The 19839-nt window shown below is 41.6% G+C and overlaps 1 protein-coding gene across 1 annotated transcript; it reads left to right on the plus strand.

Annotated features, from left to right (window-relative positions):
• The first annotated feature begins 616 nt into the window (after positions 1-616).
• Positions 617-19839, plus strand: LOC118771293 (myosin-7-like). The gene is made up of 39 exons (XM_036519243.1): positions 617-1699; positions 1873-1933; positions 2405-2612; positions 4364-4507; positions 4677-4833; positions 5039-5066; positions 5307-5412; positions 6152-6244; positions 6345-6408; positions 6961-7059; positions 7164-7267; positions 8125-8263; positions 9175-9293; positions 9416-9565; positions 9659-9829; positions 9935-10244; positions 10478-10551; positions 10735-10940; positions 11024-11147; positions 11241-11377; positions 12303-12558; positions 12701-12943; positions 13037-13213; positions 13328-13473; positions 14193-14283; positions 14390-14779; positions 15209-15335; positions 15452-15570; positions 15675-15871; positions 15965-16148; positions 16242-16407; positions 16525-16649; positions 17065-17373; positions 17612-17815; positions 17913-18209; positions 18400-18504; positions 18639-18734; positions 18856-18990; positions 19532-19839. Exons 3-39 carry the CDS (start codon positions 2412-2414, stop codon positions 19550-19552), a joined length of 5814 nt encoding a protein of 1937 aa, XP_036375136.1. The 5' UTR covers positions 617-1699; positions 1873-1933; positions 2405-2411; the 3' UTR covers positions 19553-19839.

A 19839-nucleotide genomic window follows, 5' to 3' on the forward strand; every position in this document is an offset into this window, starting at 1 on the left:
GGTGGAAATTGATTAAAGCATGTTTTCACCCTAACAGTAGGAAATATATCAGTCAGAGAGTTAGAAATAGAAATGCAATCAGAGTGCAATAGAAATGCATATAAACGTTAACAGGATTCTTAGCAGAGAGAGAGACTTTTAGTGTTCAGGAGCAGGCTTGGCCCAGTGTGAACCCATTTCCTCTACTTTTTCCATAACACTATGGCTGGGTTTAAATTAGTGTGCTCTACTTGAACAGTCAGTTGGATTCTTGGTTTCAGACTGTAGTTAATCATAACAGACTGAAGACGTCAGTCAAAGATGAGAATAGTGTGCATGCATAAATAATCAGATGACCTGGAGGCAATAGGCTGGTATGGAAAAGAATGGAAAATGGAAGTAATAGCTATGTCCATAACACAAGTGTTTTACGGCAAAAGTGATACATTCCAGTCCTTCACCTATAGTAGAAGCTTCCTTGTCTTCAATGGTAATAATAAACAAGCTTACACCACTGGCAATGGAAGCCCTCTTCTGTCTATGACTTAAATACCATTATGCATTTTAAAAACCCATTAGCAGCTAGAAGTAACGACTTATTCCAGTGGTCTCGAAACAACAGTAGCAAAATCCACGTGCTAATTATTATGTCCAACCAAACACTGCTAATGTATTAAAAGCTCTTGACATGTGGAGATGACACACAATAACTTGATAGCTTGTACATTACCATTAATTAGCATGCTTGCAATGACATTGGCTTGCTTGTTTATATGTGAAATATAAGTTAACCAGTTCATAACTATTGTTTTGTTAATGTATCTAATCTTTTCACTGATCTCTCAGCCAGCACGTCACTATATATTAGGAGCCATGGGCTTATTCCCAGTGCTCTAAAGTTGTAATAGTACGGGAAGTGTTAATTGGACACTATGGATGGGATGCTTAGTCCTGTTCAGATGCTGTCATTAAAAAGGGTGGCAACGCTAATGTGCCAGTGTTTCCATTTAACAAAGTAGAGACGGGATGGAATGTGTCAAACTATAAACTGACAGCAGTTATAAATAAACTTTCATAACAAGATAAAACAGTGCAGTGCATTTATGACCAAGACAGTGCCAAAACTGTGTGTGTGTGTGTGTGTGTGTGTGTTGGTGTGTGTGTTGGTGTGTGAGATACTGAAAGTGACCTTGTCTATTCCTGGGGGAGGCATGTGGATGGTGATGGCTGACAAAGGTAGTGTGGTATGGAGACAGAAAGAAAAGGAGGAGAGAAAGAAGACATGCATCACAGAACCTGCCAAGTGATGCTGTACTCTGCCTATGTCTGTGGCTATACTGTGAGAGATAACAGAAAGACAGGGATGACGCAGAGAAAGAGAGAGAGATGGGTAGACGGATGATGGGAGGGGGCAGGGGGCATAGGGTGTGTGTTGGTGTGTGACTCACAGGATAGATATTTGCAATTCCTGGCCATTGTCCCGGAGAGTCACAATGGGATCGGAGAGAGAGGGAGGAGAGTGGATCAAGAGCGGCCTGCCCTTGAGAGGGGTGGGAGGGGGGGGCGAGTGAGAGGGTCACCCAAGCTGGGGAGTTGACGGGGGTTATGCCACCTGTGTCCTTGGCCTTATAGGGCAGGGCAGCAGAGGGTATATATTTGATCTCGGCCAAATGCTCGGTTCAACACAGAGGAGAACATCTGTGCATGACCTGGCTTTGGTGTGAGTTTCCACAAACTCTGTGTTTATGTCTGATTTCCACATCCCTTCGCCTGTCACTGTCCACCGTCTGTGTCTGTGTGGCATGTCGATACCACCAACTACACTGACCAAACTAGATCATCAGTTTCTTACCTACCTGTTCCTTACCTTTACCTGTCTCTTTCTCTCTCCAGGTGCACCAGCAGTCTTCTGAAGTCCCTGCTCTTCGCTTTCCTGTCAGGTTTAAACTTGCACGTAAGTTCTCACACTGAATGCATTAATCTGTGCCTAATATCACAATCATTATTATCATGGCTGAAATGTACTAGACGCTCAGAGAAGTACACAAATAGAGATTAGCTAGATATTAGATTAGATATCCAATATTATTCTTATTAGATAAGATATAAGAAGATATAAGAACACAATATAATATATAAGAACTCTGGACAAGCTATAAGAACCCCAGATAAGATATGAGAACACTGGATAAAATAGAAGCAATAGATCAGATATGAGACCTGTAGATAAGATAAGGACCATAGATTAGATATGTGAACTCTGAATTAAATAGGGACCATAGATAAGATATGAAACCTGTAGATAAAATAAGGACCATAGAAAAGATATGAGAACTCTAAATAAAATAAGGACCATAGATATGATATAAGAACTATAGATAAAATAAGGACCATAGATAAAATATGAGAACTCACTGTCTAACAGGATCACAATGGGAGATGCTGAAATGGCGGTATTTGGGGCTGCTGCCTCGTACCTGCGCAAGTCAGACAAACAGCGTCTGGAGGACCAGACTCGGCCCTTTGACATGAAGAAGGAGGTCTTTGTGCCCGACCCTGTGGCAGAGTTTGTCAAGGCATCCGTTGTGAGTCGCGATGGTGACAAAGTCACTGTGGAGACAGACGGCGGGAAGGTCAGTGCTTCTTTGTCCCTCTCTCTCTCTCTGTTGGGTTATCTGTGTGCCTACATTTAAATCTGTCACCTTTGGGCTCTGTGAGTATGTTTGAGGACCACAGTGCTTGTCTGAATCATGGTGTGTGTGAATGACATCGTCGTGGGCTGTGTTTTTAAATCACAGACTACACAAGTAAACATTCAGATGTGATGCAAGCAATTACAGTAATCAAAATCCTGTACTCAGCAAGGCATAGAGTGCTCAGAGCAGAAAATAACTAAAATATTGTAGATATGGAATTGATTTATCAGTCCTGCATATGTAAGGTAAAACTTGCGCTGTCATGTCTAATTAAGTAGCCTCCTATTTGTGTTGCTGAAGTTTTCTTATTATGTCTCTCTTTGGACGCCAAATTTTCAGAATGTCCGCTACCCCTTAGAAAGCATGATAATGCACCTAGCCTTTGCATACAGCTACATCACATGGAAGGGCATTTTTCTGCATGCATTATGCTTTTACATTCTCCTTATGCTGCAGTCATATCACTGTATGTATGCATGAAATTCATATATTCAGAAAAATTAGGCTTTAATATCTCTGGGTATCTGTGAAGCAAAATTTAATATAAGTAATCACTGATGCTACTGGAAATGGGAACAGAAAACTTGAAATTTCTTGATCATGACGAAAAACATATTAATGTAACATCACACCATACGTCATAATAATCTAAAAGGAGTACAGTGATGTAGTGGCATGCCCTGTGGTGACACACATGCTTGAGTGTGCAGTGTGCACTTGAGTCACCACAGAAAGCAGAAACTGACCTCACACACAAGGGACTTTGGCTGTCTGTCCGGGAGGCTAATTGTGTGTTTTGTGAGGAGCTGAGTTGTGTGGTGGTAAAGATTTCACCAGATATTTTGATGCTTGCACAGAAAGAAGCTCTTTAAACGTAACTTTCCACGTCATTTTATCATTCCAAAAAAGCATACATGATGACCTAAAAGAAGGCATTTTATGTAGGTTGTGTTTTTATTTTATAGTCCATCAGTGATGTTAAGCACTTAACACCTCTGACAGTCTCTGACTGGCCATTTGAAGTCTAAATCAGGAACACTATCACACATAATCATAACATACACCAGCATAGAACTACAGCATATTCAGCATAACAGACATAGCTAGTCTTCTTCTATATCCACTGACAGCTATCCCTTATTTTTTTCTTTAGTCTTCATATCATTGCATTGTACAGAGTGTATAACTATGGGTCTCAAATTGTGGTCGTTGGACTATTAGTGACTCACATGCCCCAGGCTAGCAGTCCTTGGCTATTGATGAATCCTTCACTATTGTCATAAGTACATGTGATCAGAATGTCTCTGTTGATGAGGGAAAATGATTTACTATTGGTATAAAAGTATACAAGTATTTATTTAATATACTTAGTATATAAGTATAGTATGTAAGTATATAGTTTATAAGTATTTCTTAGTAGGTCGTTTCCCCATAGTTCCTATTATATTTATTCTGTTCTATTCTATTCTATTAATTTATTTGATATCACAATTGAGGCATTTAGCTCTATGTTATTCATCCTCAGCTGATGACCACTTCCAGGATATTTCACTCATGAGAGGTTTTTGACTTAATTGTGCTTTGGAGTGTGCTCCCTTTTCTCAGAGATGCTCTGTTAATGACATTTCAGACCCTAACTCAAAGCACAGCACACTGCGACTTAACGATGGCCTCTCTTGTTCTTAAAGACCTTGACGGTCAAGGACACCCAGATTCTGCAGCAGAACCCTCCCAAGTTTGACAAGATCGAGGACATGGCCATGCTGACCTTCCTGCACGAGCCCGCTGTGCTGTACAACCTCAAAGAGCGTTACGCAGCCTGGATGATCTATGTGAGTGAGGGTAGACCTGCTGATAACAATTAGCCAAATACAACAAACACAGCACTTAGAGATTAGCTTTTACAACCTATGTTGCTTGTGCATGCATATGCCATTACTGCTATGTTCAAGCTTCCATTTTGGCAGAGTTATGAATAATCTGCCAATGCCTCTCTTTCAGACCTATTCAGGACTCTTCTGTGTCACTGTCAACCCCTACAAGTGGCTGCCAGTGTACAATCAGGAGGTGGTCCTTGCTTACAGAGGAAAGAAGAGGAGTGAAGCTCCTCCTCATATCTTCTCCATCTCTGACAATGCCTATCAGTACATGCTGACAGGTAAACACAAATACCATCTTTCAGTTAAGATGAGATATTTCACTCTGTGGAGATGCATACCTCATATAATAATGAGGTAGGGACTTAACGAGTGGTAAGAGTATCCAATAATTCCTTCTCTACAAATACATCTGAACTGATACATGATTACATGATCTGAGTTGATACATGATTACATTATCATGTTGCACTTTCTGTGTTACAGACCGCGAGAACCAATCTATCCTGATCACGTAAGTTTGCTCTTAATACCTCCAGAGAATTCAGTTTCTTTGCAGGTATTCCCATAGCCATCAATTGGCAAGGAAAAATTGGAAGAGGTTTTATCTTTGACAACAGACTGACTGTGAAGTGGAAAAAAATAAACACAACTTACTATTTATGAAATGCAATAGCACATAGAAGTCTCAAATATCCTTGATAAAGAATATATTCTTTATATGAATATATTTGTTGTGTATCTTTGTCCCCAGTGGAGAATCTGGTGCCGGGAAGACTGTGAACACAAAGAGAGTCATCCAATACTTCGCAAGCATTGCAGCTGGAGGAGGAAAGAAGGATCAAGCTGCCCAAAACAAGGTCCATCGCTTACTAGTGCTTTCACTACAGAATTTCAACACTCCGCAGTAAGCAGGAAAATATCACTCTAGCTAGAACAGAGGAGAGGTAAATCTGCCTGATAGCATCTGAGCCGCTTAGTGGGGCATTAGGAATTGCAGAGTGCCAAGAGCAGTTCAGTAAGGGGACCTTGGCCGACATAACCCTGCCATTTGTGTTCTGATCACTGCAAGCTCCCAGTCATTGTAAGCAAATGACACAGATGAAGATGCAAACTTGGGTGTGGGCTATAGCAATTAGGCTACACAGAGAATAAGCATCTAAGCATTGAGCCACTACTTTTTAGATTAATTCTTTTTCTTATAGTCATGCCGGAATGTCCACTTTTGGCAAAGCTTGAGCTACTCTGCTGAGGGAACTTAATTTTTGGTCAGAATGTCCTTGTATAAATTGGGGTTCATAAATGCCCCTATCTCAACAAGGACTCCAGGAGCCCTCACAATGGACATGAGTTTTTACTCCACATGAGCTTCACCTTCGCTTGCCATACAATGCAAAAAAACAAACAGAGAATATCCAAATAGCTCAATTTTTCATGCTTTGAAATATCATACAGGTGTAGCATGGCAAATATAAGTTTTTCAAATAAAGTTTCTTTAACGTTTACTTGCAGGTGTGAATAAATGTGATCCTTATGATGTATATGTCACTTCCAGCAGGATAGGACAATGTCCAACACCAATTGTCATTTTATACTTAGGGTACCCTGGAGGATCAAATCATTCAGGCCAACCCAGCTCTGGAAGCTTTTGGTAATGCCAAGACCATCAGGAATGACAACTCCTCAAGATTTGTGAGTGTCTCTAGGTTGTGCTGTGTATTTTTTAGGAAAGAAAGAAAGAAATCATGAAATACAGTACTTTGACACTTTGACACTCTACATTCTTGCACAGGGCAAGTTCATTCGCATTCACTTCGATACTCGTGGGAAGTTGGCCTCTGCTGACATAGAGACCTGTAAGTCTGGCCTTGATAAACTTCATGTTCTGGGGATGGTTTAATTCTTGAAATCCTTGGAGCCATCATGTATGACCTGGATGGCTCTGTGTTAATGTGCAAAAGCAGCTATAACAAATAAGGGTGTTATATATAAGGGTGTTATAAGCTAGCAACATTCTTTCACAGAGTGAAGACTCAGCTCTTCAAACCGTATCTCATTTCTTCTACTCTACTGTGATTGTTTCCCTTCTATGTAATTTTTACATATTGTAGCCTTGTTATTCATTATTTTTTTGTAGTTTTGTAGTTTTTCATTCTCATAATAATAGAGATATTGCATTTCACTTGACATGTTGAACCATGTACAAGTCTTTTTTGTACAAAATGTAACGCTGTTTTGTTACATGCACTTTGTATTTGCACATTAGAAATCAATCTGGATAAGAGCATCTACTTAACGATAATATGTAAATGTAAATGGATAAGGGAGCAATTGGGAGGGAGAGAAAGCTGTAGAATATGTGCCCTCATGGTGATCCTATCATCTCAATTTCTTTTTTTTTTTTCAAGACCTCCTGGAGAAGTCTCGTGTGACCTTTCAGCTGAGGGCAGAAAGAGATTATCACATCTTCTATCAGATCTTGTCCAACAAGAAGCCTGAAATCCTGGGTTGGTGCAAGAAAAAAAAAAATCACCAAAATCCAATTCCAGTCATTAGCTCGTTCTGGTCTAATCTCTGTCTCTCTCTATCCCTCTCTCTCTCACTGGAATAGAGATGTTGCTGGTGACTAATAACCCCTATGACTACGCCTTCATCTCTCAGGGGGAAACAACAGTTGCCTCTATTGATGATGCAGATGAGCTGATGGCCACTGATGTGAGTCTTGCCTCAGGCTGATGCCGCGTGCCTTTTCACGCACACATCCTGCCATTCCCCCGCAGTTTGCGCACAGAGATCCATCAGCCAACATTGACAGGGAGTCCAAATGCTGGAGCAACTTAGCCTCATTCCACCAGGGATAGAGGCGGTCAAGTTGAGAGGGGCCGCTCGTCTTGCTGCTCTGGCTCCCTATGACTCATCTCGTGCCTGCAGGTTGCTTTGATGATGTCAGTGAAGCCATGTCCATCAGTGGCACTCAGCTGGCTGTAGTGCAGTAGGTGACTTGCAGTGTGAAAAATAGTCATGGCTGGCATGTGAGCGTATCAGAGGACTCAGCACTCCTGTATTAGCAGGATTATTGTCCACGTGAGATGAGCGTAACATATGCATTTGGCAATTCCTAAAATAGGGCTGTATAAATAAGGAAAAAACAAGGACTTGGAAACAAGGATTGAGATCAGCTTGAGCTTGTGCCTCCTGGTGACTCAGCAGGTGCCTATAGGTTATTCTGTGGACTAATCCTCCATTTTGACTCGCTCTCCACCAGTGCACTCAGTGACTGGTAGTGTGTAAAATAGCTATTGATATTGTGGTTCAGTGTAGCAGAAGATTACACTTGATTTCTGTATGGGTGTTGGAGGCATAGCAGTAAGCTGAGTGTTCCAAACTTGAACGAACTTGAACGAAACCTTCATTTTCAGGAATGCATTAAATATGATGTTTTATATGTTCAAATTCCATGTTGGGAGCACAAGAACAAGGTGCAAGAGAGCTGTATTCTGTATTGTACTGTATTCCCCAAAAAGGCTATTTATGACATTGACTGTGTCACTAACTCTCACCCATGACCACAGAATGCATTCGATGTGCTGGGATTCATCCAGGAGGAGAAGAATTCTGTGTACAAGCTGACTGGTGCCATCATGCACTATGGCAATATGAAGTTCAAACAGAAGCAGCGTGAGGAGCAGGCAGAAGCTGATGGCACTGAGGGTGAGTCTTCTAGCTAAGGCTTTGATACATGCTGAGAGGACTTAGAGTGTCTTACAGCTGATGTTTTGGTCCATACTAAAATGACTGAGTTTGGAGTATCATTAAAAAGATATGCCATCACCCTATTTAAGCAGTGTTTTCTCTGCAGGTGTTTATCACACACCATATACATATAACATCTTTCTGACGATACATTAATCACAGGTCCTGACTCTCTGTTGTCATTAAAGATCCTATGGTACTTATCACCAAGTGTAGGGGGTTCTCCAGTGCCCTGGTTAAACTAGGCTCTTTTAGTATGGCCATGTGATAATCTCCCAGGTTGACTAACTAAATAATTCTTTCCCCCAAAATGTAAAAGAGAAATGCTTCTCAGTTGAGCATCACTGGTAAAATATAAGTTATATAAATAAATACATTTTTTTAAATGTGAGTTTCATTATTGACCACATCAGCAAGGTCACAGATATAGTGGTGTAGTCTTTCCCCTTTATAGTCACCCACGCAGTGTTCTAAGTTTTTTGTTTTATAGTTTTGTTTTTTTGTATCTATACTTGGCAGTATGACATCACTCTCCTTCTTTTTTCCCTACCCATAATCACCTCCCCTTTTATTCAGTATTTAGGTCATATCTCTGTTTTCCTTCTTTGTGCTTGCTTCCTTTGTCTGTTTGGCTGAGTAAACTGCTGTCATAATTCATTTAAAATCTCAATAAAAAGAGAAAAACATTAAAAACATACAATATATGCATAAATACAATGGTAGCTTCTTTTAATGCTAAGTATATACACAGTACCTGTAAGAATCACTATGCAATATGGGCACAGGAAATTTGCCATCTCTGCATCCAAAATACATTCTATATACGCTAAGGAGAGTCCGACTAATTGTGAAAACTGTTCTCGTCACAGATGCTGACAAGGCAGCTTATCTGATGGGCCTGAACTCTGCTGACCTCATCAAGGGTCTCTGTCACCCAAGGGTCAAAGTAGGGAATGAGTGGGTCACCAAGGGACAAAATGTCCAGCAGGTGAGATTCTCGGTTCATAGGAACAAGTGCAGGAATCTATAACGTAACTACCAGAGTCAATTACGGAATTTCACCAGAAACTTCACCAAAAATGTGAGTACTAATAATGGTCTCTTGTCTAGGTGAACTATGCTGTTGGTGCACTCTCCAAGGCAGTGTATGAAAGAATGTTCCTCTGGATGGTGGTGAGAATCAACCAATCCCTGGAGACCAAGCAGCCTCGCCAGTACTTCATTGGTGTACTGGACATCGCTGGGTTTGAGATCTTTGATGTAAGTTTTTTTTGAAAGCTGCACTCAAGTAAAGGACATATGAAAGCATATTGTCCTTTTGAGCGTATTAACCGATATGTCTTTCTGTTGCAGTTCAACACCTTTGAGCAGCTGTGCATCAACTTCACCAACGAGAAACTGCAACAGTTTTTCAACCATCACATGTTTGTGCTGGAGCAGGAAGAGTACAAGAAAGAGGGCATTGAATGGGAGTTCATTGACTTTGGCATGGACTTGCAGGCTTGCATTGACCTCATTGAGAAGGTAAGTAAAGGAGAATTGGGACACATACTTTGCGGAGGCAATATTGCAAATGTTATATATCGCAATGTGATGTTACTTCTTTTTTCCCATGATAACCTCCCTCAGCCCATGGGCATCATGTCTATCCTTGAAGAGGAGTGCATGTTCCCTAAGGCCAGTGATTCCACCTTCAAAGCCAAGCTGTATGACAACCATCTGGGCAAGTCCAATAATTTCCAGAAGCCCAGGATTGTCAAGGGGAAACCAGAGGCCCATTTTGCCCTGGTTCACTATGCTGGTACTGTGGACTACAACATTGTCAACTGGCTGGTCAAGAACAAGGACCCTCTGAACGAGACTGTGGTCGGATTGTACCAGAAGTCTTCTCTCAAGTTACTGGCAATTCTGTTTGCTAACTATGCCAGTGCAGAGTCAGGTATGGTTAAAAGCATTAAGACAGACGGTGTACCACTTGAGTAGCTGTAGGTAAAAAACAACGTGACCTAGGGATAACAGCTCCAGGCCTATTACTACTGAGTCATTGAAATGAACTGCCAATAGGAACATAGCTGTATGGATGCCCAACTCAGTGTAAGGGTTTAATGTTTGTTCTGTCATTATTCTATCTAACTTTGTTTAATTCTTGTTGCTGTGGCTTTCTATATCCAGCTATGGTAGAATCAGGAAAGAAGGAGAAGAAGAAAAAGGGTTCTTCCTTCCAGACAGTGTCTGCTCTTCACAGGGTATGAGTGTGCATTTTTTAGCAAATAGGCAAATGTATTATTTAAACCTGTCCATTGCCACAAATTTTTAATGAATGCACATTATAGATGCCATGGCTGTAACTTCAGGCATCAAACATATGGGACAGAAATTACATTGGACCAAAGATAGCCATAATGTTAGTGTTAATTACCCATTCACAGGAGAACCTGAATAAGCTGATGACAAACCTGAGGTCCACTCACCCTCACTTTGTGCGCTGCATCATCCCCAATGAGACCAAGACTCCTGGGGCCATGGAGAATCCTCTGGTGATGCACCAGCTGCGCTGTAACGGTGTGCTGGAAGGCATCAGGATCTGTAGAAAGGGCTTCCCCAACAGGATCCTGTATGGAGACTTCAAACAGAGGTAATTCTTATGTGTTATTCTTTCATTGTACCCTCTGTAATGGTAGCTCCTACCAGATTACTTAACAATTGATTCTTTCAAAGATACCGCATCCTGAACCCTGCTGCTATCCCAGAGGGACAGTTCATAGACAGCAAGAAAGGAGCAGAGAAACTGCTGGCAACTCTGGACATTGACCACCAGCAGTATAGGTTTGGACACACTAAGGTAAGACCTCACGTCTGTGCAACAGATTTCACATTCATGCTTTATTACTAATGACAGGGAGAAATAGCTAGCTTTGCTGCTTATCTCTGTCAGGTGTTCTTCAAGGCTGGCTTATTGGGTCAGCTGGAGGAGATGAGAGATGAGCGCCTGTCTAAGATCATCACTGCAATTCAGGCAAGATCTCGAGGTCTTCTCTCAAGAATCGAGTACCAGAAGATGGTGGAACGCAGGTATTAATTCTCATTGCAAGTGAATCAGGTTTCTTTTGCTTTGTGTCATTTTGTGTCATGTGTAATTGGTATTTCACACTGAAAGCTTGGAAACACTTCAACTAATTATATCCTAGGAGAAAACAGGAGAGGCGCTTCTAGGAAATATCATATCAGTGGATGAGCATACTGCACCCTGAGATCAATACAGGGATATTACACTAAGAGATATCTTCCAGGGTATTAGCTTGTATGTTAGTGGTATACCAGTTTGTTAATTGCTCCAGTTCAGAGTCAAGTATGCTCAGTAGTACTGAGACAGAAAACTTAACGGCTGTAGAGTTATCACTGGTGAGTCTAGAGATTGAATTTCTGATAATTATTTGAACACTAAGTGGTTTCAAATGCTTGAAACTGTTTGATGAACACATTTTTGCTTGAGATCAACATACACCATTGGGAAATTGTGTTCTGTGCTCATGAAACTGCTCAGTTGTGATACGAATTTAAATCATAAAGTTCTAGAGCAGAACAAGGTAGCTTTGACATTACAATTTTGTAATTGCATTACATTACATTACAATACATTCGTTTAGATTATGTTCTTATCCAGGCATACTTCCAGCACAATCTAACCAATAGTAACACAATGATGAATTTAGCTGATGCGCACGCAGTAGAAATGAAAAAATGCATAAAGTCAGCACTTTGCCTTGTAATGAGAAAGGATATTGAATGGTAAGGCAATGTTATATTTCTAATAGCAGTTATGCATATAAATAAATTGTACAAGCAATAGCAGTATGGTCCCTGTACTGTGACTGTTGAAAATACATGGCAACTGCCCCTGTTCTAACAAAGGACCTAAAATTTGTGTATGTTGCATCTACCAATATTTAAACTTACCAACAGACTCTCTACAAAAATGATCTGTTGATTCCTCCAGGGATGCCTTGCTTGTGATCCAGTGGAATGTGCGTGCCTTCATGGGCGTGAAGAACTGGCCCTGGATGAAGCTGTTCTTTAAGATCAAGCCTCTGCTAAGGTCAGCTGAAGCTGAGAAGGAGATGGCCAACATGAAAGAGGAATTCCTGAAGCTGAAAGAGGCATACGCCAAATCTGAGGCACGGAGGAAGGAACTGGAAGAGAAAATGGTCGGTCTTCTCCAAGAGAAGAATGACCTGCTGCTTCAACTCCAGGCTGTGAGTCTCTCACAGTAAATGCACAACTATACCATTATTGTCTCTGCATTCACAGTTATTCATGTTGCAGCTTTGATTAAAGTGAACAGGTGTACTAATTCTCAGCACCTACCTGTGTATGTGCATGCAATGGTATGTATAGGAGCAAGACAACCTCTGTGATGCTGAGGAGAGATGCGAAGGGTTGATCAAGAACAAGATCCAGCTGGAGGCCAAAATCAAAGAGCTGACAGAGCGGCTGGAGGATGAGGAGGAGATGAACGCAGAGCTGACTGCTAAGAAGAGGAAGCTGGAGGATGAGTGTTCTGAGCTCAAGAAAGACATTGATGATCTGGAGCTCACTCTGGCCAAAGTAGAGAAGGAGAAGCATGCCACTGAGAATAAGGTCAGTGTTATCTGGATTTAATTTTTTGATACTTACAGTCACAGTCATAGTGACTGGGTTTGTGTAACAGCCGAACATGCTCTACATTTACAGGTGAAGAACCTGACTGAGGAAATGGCAGCTCTAGATGAAATAATTGCCAAGCTGACCAAGGAGAAGAAGGCTCTACAGGAGGCTCACCAGCAAGCCCTGGATGATCTTCAGAGTGAGGAGGACAAAGTCAACACTCTGACCAAGGCCAAGGCTAAGCTGGAGCAACAAGTCGATGATGTGAGTAATTTAGATGTAATAACTGTGTAGGACTGCAAAGTGAAGTGGTATTTTACATATTGATCTGGAGAACAGTTGATGAGAGCTGAAAGTTAAATGAAAATCTTACTCTAGCTTGAAGGGTCTCTAGAACAAGAGAAGAAGATTCGAATGGATCTTGAGAGGGTAAAGAGGAAGCTGGAAGGAGACCTTAAGTTGACCCAGGAGAATGTTATGGACCTGGAGAATGACAAGCAGCAGCTGGAGGAGAGGCTGAAGAAGTGAGATACCAGCCAAAACTAGAGAACAGTTTTTTCTTTTTTGGAAAAATAAAATACTCAGAATTGTGCCAAGAATGGTAGAAAGATATATGGTGCTCAACAGATCATAATAATGCTTTGTAATGCTTCACGAAACCTTGAATTATTTGTACCAGCTCTTGACATCTAATAGGCTCGTGATCATGGCAGTTATAGTCATATACAGACAACATCTACTGTCATGAGAAGTAATGATATACATGCAGAAAATATTTATGCTGAGGGTTATAAAGTGTTATGTAGAAATATAGAGAGATTAGCCCATAGTAGCTGTACTAATACCTGCAACCACAAGCAGTGGCATGTGACAACTAATAGGTATCTCATGATCATGACAGTCATAACAATATACAGTTATAACAGGCAACATCTAATGTCATGCGGAGTAATGATTACAAATGCAAAAAAAAATATTTATGTTGAGCATTATAAAGTGTTATGTATAACTATAGAGGGATTAGCCCACTGTTACTATTCTAATACCTGCAATCACAAGCAATGTCAAAATTCAAAAACAGGTTCTACATAAACATGAACATTTATGTATGAAAAGTATACAATAACAGGGGTTTGTTTTATTTTTAAAGTGATTTTGAATATATTAACAACTGGAATTTTTCCAACAAAGACCTTTGTAGGACCAGCCATAAAGAGTTAATCAAATCCTTTCCTTTCCACAGGAAGGACTTTGAGATCAGCCAGCTTAATGGTAAGATTGAAGATGAACAGTCTATGATGGTACAGCTTCAGAAGAAACTTAAGGAGCTGCAGGTAAAGTTGACCATGTGTGTAGGAACCTTCATTAGTCCAAAAGTTATAATAATTCCAAGACTGAATATATGGCTGATCACAATGATAATGTTCTTGCTTGTACTAGGCCCGCATTGAGGAGCTGGAGGAGGAGCTGGAGGCTGAGAGAGCTGCCCGTGCCAAAGTGGAGAAACAGAGGGCAGACTTGGCCAGAGAGCTAGAGGAGATCAGTGAGAGGCTGGAGGAGGCAGGTGGGGCCACTGCCGCTCAGATCGAGATGAACAAGAAGAGGGAGGCCGAGTTCCAGAAATTACGCAGAGACCTGGAGGAGGCCACACTGCAACACGAGGCCACAGCGGCCACACTGAGAAAGAAACAAGCTGACAGTGTGGCTGACCTCGGGGAGCAGATCGACAACCTGCAGAGAGTGAAGCAGAAACTGGAGAAGGAGAAGAGTGAGCTCAGACTGGAGCTGGACGATGTGGTCTCCAACATGGAGCAACTTGTCAAGGCAAAGGTGATTAGCTCTGGATATACAAAGTGAAACTGGAGGACAGATCAAGACATTAAGGTTATGCTCACTGGTCACGATGATAGTTTTAAGTCTGCAGACTGATTCTAGTTAACAATAATTACCACAACACAATGTGATAAATGAAAATATGGCAGCAACATCCAGAGAAAAAAACATTACAACACACTTTTGAAACTTCTGTAGTACCTGTATTCACCTTAGATTTTGACAGTTGCATGAAATCAGGCCAGACATTCCAATTTATGTAGCAAATTGAAATTATACAGGGATCTCCAGTGAATTAATATGTTGTGTCTTGTAAGGAAATGTAACTTGTCTCAGGATAAACATATACTGTCTGGGATAGGTTAATACAAGTTGATTCATTAATTCATCATATTTCCAAATTTCTTAATTAAATTCGAATCTAAGACTAATCTGGAGAAGGTGAGTAGGACTCTGGAAGACCAAGCCAATGAATATAGAACCAAGTGTGAGGAAAACCAACGGGCTCTGAATGACTTCACAACTCAAAGAGCAAAGCTTCAGACAGAGAACGGTAAGCAAAATCAACAAAATGACTACAAAAAATAACAGTCAAAATAATCGATAACTATCATGACTGAATTACGAGCTTAACAGATACATAATTTGCCTATTTTTTACATTTCTAAGGTGAGCTATCCAGGCAGCTGGAAGAGAAGGAAAGTCTAATCTCACAACTGACAAGAGGCAAGATGTCCTACACTCAGCAGATTGAGGACCTCAAAAGACAGCTCGAGGAAGAAGTCAAGGTAATTTACAGACAGTGTAACCCTCTTGATAATAAACTGAACGTGTGAGTTCCAGCATTGCTGTTCTATAATGATTTCTTGCATGCTCTGTCTGTCTCCTTCAGGCGAAGAATGCTCTGGCCCATGCAGTGCAGTCTGCCCGCCATGACTCAGACCTGCTGAGGGAGCAGTATGAGGAGGAGCAGGAGGCCAAGGCTGAGCTCCAGCGCAGTCTCTCCAAGGCCAACTCTGAAGTGGCTCAGTGGAGAACCAAATATGAGACTGACGCCATCCAGAGGACTGAGGAACTGGAGGAGGCAAAGTAAAGGATGACTACAACAAATCTTCTATTTAGAGTAATTCTCTCCTGGCACACTGTTCACATCAGCCATGCTTCTCCCTCTATTTAACTCAGGAAGAAACTGGCTCAGCGACTACAAGACGCAGAAGAGGCTGTGGAAGCTGTGAATGCTAAATGCTCCTCCCTGGAGAAGACCAAACACAGGCTGCAGAATGAGATTGAAGATCTCATGGTGGATGTGGAGAGATCCAATGCAGCTGCTGCCGCTCTGGACAAGAAGCAAAGAAACTTTGATAAGGTCCACAGAAATGAGAGCTTTTAAAATTTTGTGAAATGAATGTAGAAATTAACAAACTAAAGTAAACTAATTTTATTATTATGATCCTACCAGGTCCTGGCTGAGTGGAAGCAGAAGTATGAGGAGTCACAGAGTGAATTGGAGAGTTCCCAGAAGGAGGCCAGGTCTCTGAGCACTGAACTCTTCAAGCTGAAGAACTCTTACGAGGAGTCACTGGATAACCTGGAGACACTGAAGCGAGAGAACAAGATTCTGCAAGGTCTGACACACTACCTCAGCTTTTGATGAAATAAAACTACATAAAATCACTGGTTTATCAACAACTGGTTGAAGTAGTTCCCCCAAATAGTGTTCAAGTAATACATTCTCTCCACAGAGGAAATCTCTGATCTCACTGAGCAACTTGGTGAGGGTGGAAAGACGATCCATGAGCTGGAGAAGGTTCGTAAACAATTGGAGCAAGAGAAGGCTGAGATCCAGGCAGCTCTTGAGGAAGCTGAGGTGAGAGACTGGGAACATGAATACAATGACTTGTTGATGATGTCTTATTTCAATGTCACTTGGTAGGAATTAATAATTGAAAGAAACCAAGGCCGTGCCTAGTACTTTCCTAATACATATTTTTGTTAAAACATTGCAAATACACAGCATGGATATTAGAAGGTTAGTCTTGCGATCAATTCGATTTTTGCCATAGACGATATATTCCTTTGAGGGCACTCAATCAATGTATACTCTGCCAGTCATATTCTTGAGTATTACTGGATAATATAGGTCATCTCCTGTGATAAAAAATAGAACTTTCTGGCACCTACGCACATGAACAGCATTTGTTGTTTCCCATAGGTCTCTATAGTACATATTGTAAAGTCAGAATGACTAATATGATTATACTTCATGAAAACCTTTTCTGTAGGCTTCTCTTGAACATGAAGAGGGCAAGATCCTGAGAGCTCAGCTAGAGTTTAACCAGGTGAAAGCTGATATTGAGCGCAAGCTTGCTGAAAAGGATGAGGAGATGGAGCAGGCCAAGAGGAACCAACAGAGAATGATAGATACTCTGCAGAGCTCTCTGGAAGCAGAGACCCGCAGTAGGAATGAGGCCCTCAGGCTGAAGAAGAAGATGGAGGGAGACCTCAATGAGATGGAGATTCAGCTGAGCCAGGCCAACAGGCAGGCTGCTGAGGCCCAGAAGCAGCTGAAGGCCGTCCATGCACACCTGAAGGTAAATAAGTTGAATTTATATGACTCATTGACATTTGTTTCATTCTCATAACAGCATTCATTTGTTCGATTACACATCAAACGTAAAAAAAGAAATGACACTATCCAAAATGTGACTACATGTATTTGTTACTCATACATAGTGTATTTCTGTGGATATTCACTTACCAGTTGAAGTTCTAGTAAAACAACATATTATAGTTATAGTTAGTTATAATGTATAACTCCTTCTCCTGCAGGATGCTCAGCTGCAGCTGGATGACTCTCTCCGTGCCAATGATGACCTGAAGGAGAACATTGCCATTGTAGAGAGACGCAACAATCTGCTGCAGGCAGAGCTGGAGGAGCTGAGGGCCATGTTGGAACAAACAGAAAGAGGCCGCAAGCTGGCTGAGCAGGAGCTGCTGGATGTCAGTGAGAGGGTGCAGCTGCTGCACTCACAGGTAGTGAAATGACCACTTTTCCTCTGGTCCCTTAGATAAGATGAGACTTATCTCTGGGGGTCTTCACTGTCTGAAATCTCTCTGTGTCTCTGTGTAGAACACCAGCCTGTTAAACCAGAAGAAGAAGCTGGAGGGTGACACAGCCCAGCTTCAGACTGAGGTGGAGGAGGCTGTACAGGAGTGCAGAAATGCTGAGGAAAAGGCCAAGAAGGCCATCACTGATGCTGCCATGATGGCAGAGGAGCTGAAGAAGGAGCAGGACACCAGTGCTCACCTGGAGCGCATGAAGAAGAACATGGAGCAGACCATCAAGGACCTGCAGCACCGCCTGGATGAAGCTGAGCAAATCGCCATGAAGGGGGGCAAGAAGCAGGTGCAGAAGCTGGAGGCCAGGGTGAGTATTTGAATTTACCCTCCTTGTGATATGAAGCTTGTCTTGAGCCATAAAGACAAATTGAAACATGTAGGTCACACTTTTGAAAGGCTGATACATATTAATCTGAAGAAATACTAACCTATGTGTGAAGAAAATATGTGGAAAATAATATGCATTTTAAACACATTTCCATAACAAATCTCTGTAGGTAAGGGAGCTGGAAAGTGAGGTTGAGACAGAACAGAGGAAGAATAGTGAAGCTGTGAAGGGCATCCGTAAATACGAGAGACGCATCAAGGAGCTCACCTACCAGGTATCTTTTCACCCCTCTCTCTTTCTGTCCCTCACACATATAGAACAGGCTCACATAATACATTTCACTTGCTCCAGGGACACTCACAAAAAGTGAGCTGTGTGACCTTGTGACTCACTCTGACTGGTTTACAGACTGAGGAGGACCGCAAGAATTTAGCCCGTCTGCAGGACCTGGTGGACAAGCTGCAGCTGAAAGTGAAGTCCTACAAGAGAACTGCAGAGGAGGCTGTGAGTATTGGCCTGTACTTATTACACTGAGGTAGACTTAGCTGCATATACTATCCCCTGCAGCACAGGGCTGTGCTTCTCAGGTCAGGCCTTAATGATGTGCTGTGTTTGTCTGATACAGGAGGAACAGGCCAACACTAATCTTGGCAAGTTCCGCAAGCTGCAACATGAACTGGACGAGGCGGAGGAGAGAGCCGACATCGCCGAGTCACAGGTCAACAAGCTGCGTGCCAAGAGCCGTGATGTGGGCTCAAAGGTCAGTCACACAAAACCCAGACAGCCCACTTGATCCATGACCTCCGTCCCCGTAAGCTGTCTTCGTCTTGACTGTCTCTCCCTAACAGCTATCTGCATTCTCATCTCCTCAGGGTATACACTGGCTAGTTATATAACTGATGATTCCTATTGGCTAGATAAAGTATAATTATAAACACATACTAATTATTGACTTGAAACAAGAGCTTCTTACAATAATTGTGTGAAAGTCACTGTCAGGATACATCAGGAGTAATACTGCTGACAAAACATAATTAACATACTATGTAAATCCCTTTTTTTTAAAAAAAAAAAAATCCTCATTGCAAACAGGTCAGTCACATTCTATGGATATAATGAAGCATTAAACTCATAAACATTCCATAAAAACAAAAGTCCACTGTTCATGTATTCCCTGAAGCAAACAAAATGATATTGCCGCATAAATCATGCAAAGTGCCTAATTTTAAAACACAAAGCTTGCAGCTACTTCTCACTGTCTTTCTTTCCTCCTTTCTCTCCACCCATCCCTCCCATCACAGAAAGGGTTTGATGAAGAGTGAAGCTCTCAGATTGGACCCTTCTGAAAGTCTCTTGCCTGCTGTGCTGTAGCTTGCCCTTTACTATCACTGTGCTTTTCCTGTAATCGTGTGGAATAAAATCATTTCAGCTGCTCACCAGTCATTGTCTGTTACCTTGTTTCCAATGCATGCGCAGCTACGTATGAACCGATCCAGGCCAACTGCCTAAATTGTCATCTGAGAATATACACATAAAATACGCACATCATATATATGTAAAACTAGTATTGTTCATTGAATACGGTCACAGAATCAATATAACAGCCAAC

The sequence above is a fragment of the Megalops cyprinoides genome, chromosome 24 (genome assembly GCF_013368585.1).
Source record: "Megalops cyprinoides isolate fMegCyp1 chromosome 24, fMegCyp1.pri, whole genome shotgun sequence".
In the NCBI taxonomy this organism is placed as follows: domain Eukaryota; kingdom Metazoa; phylum Chordata; class Actinopteri; order Elopiformes; family Megalopidae; genus Megalops; species Megalops cyprinoides.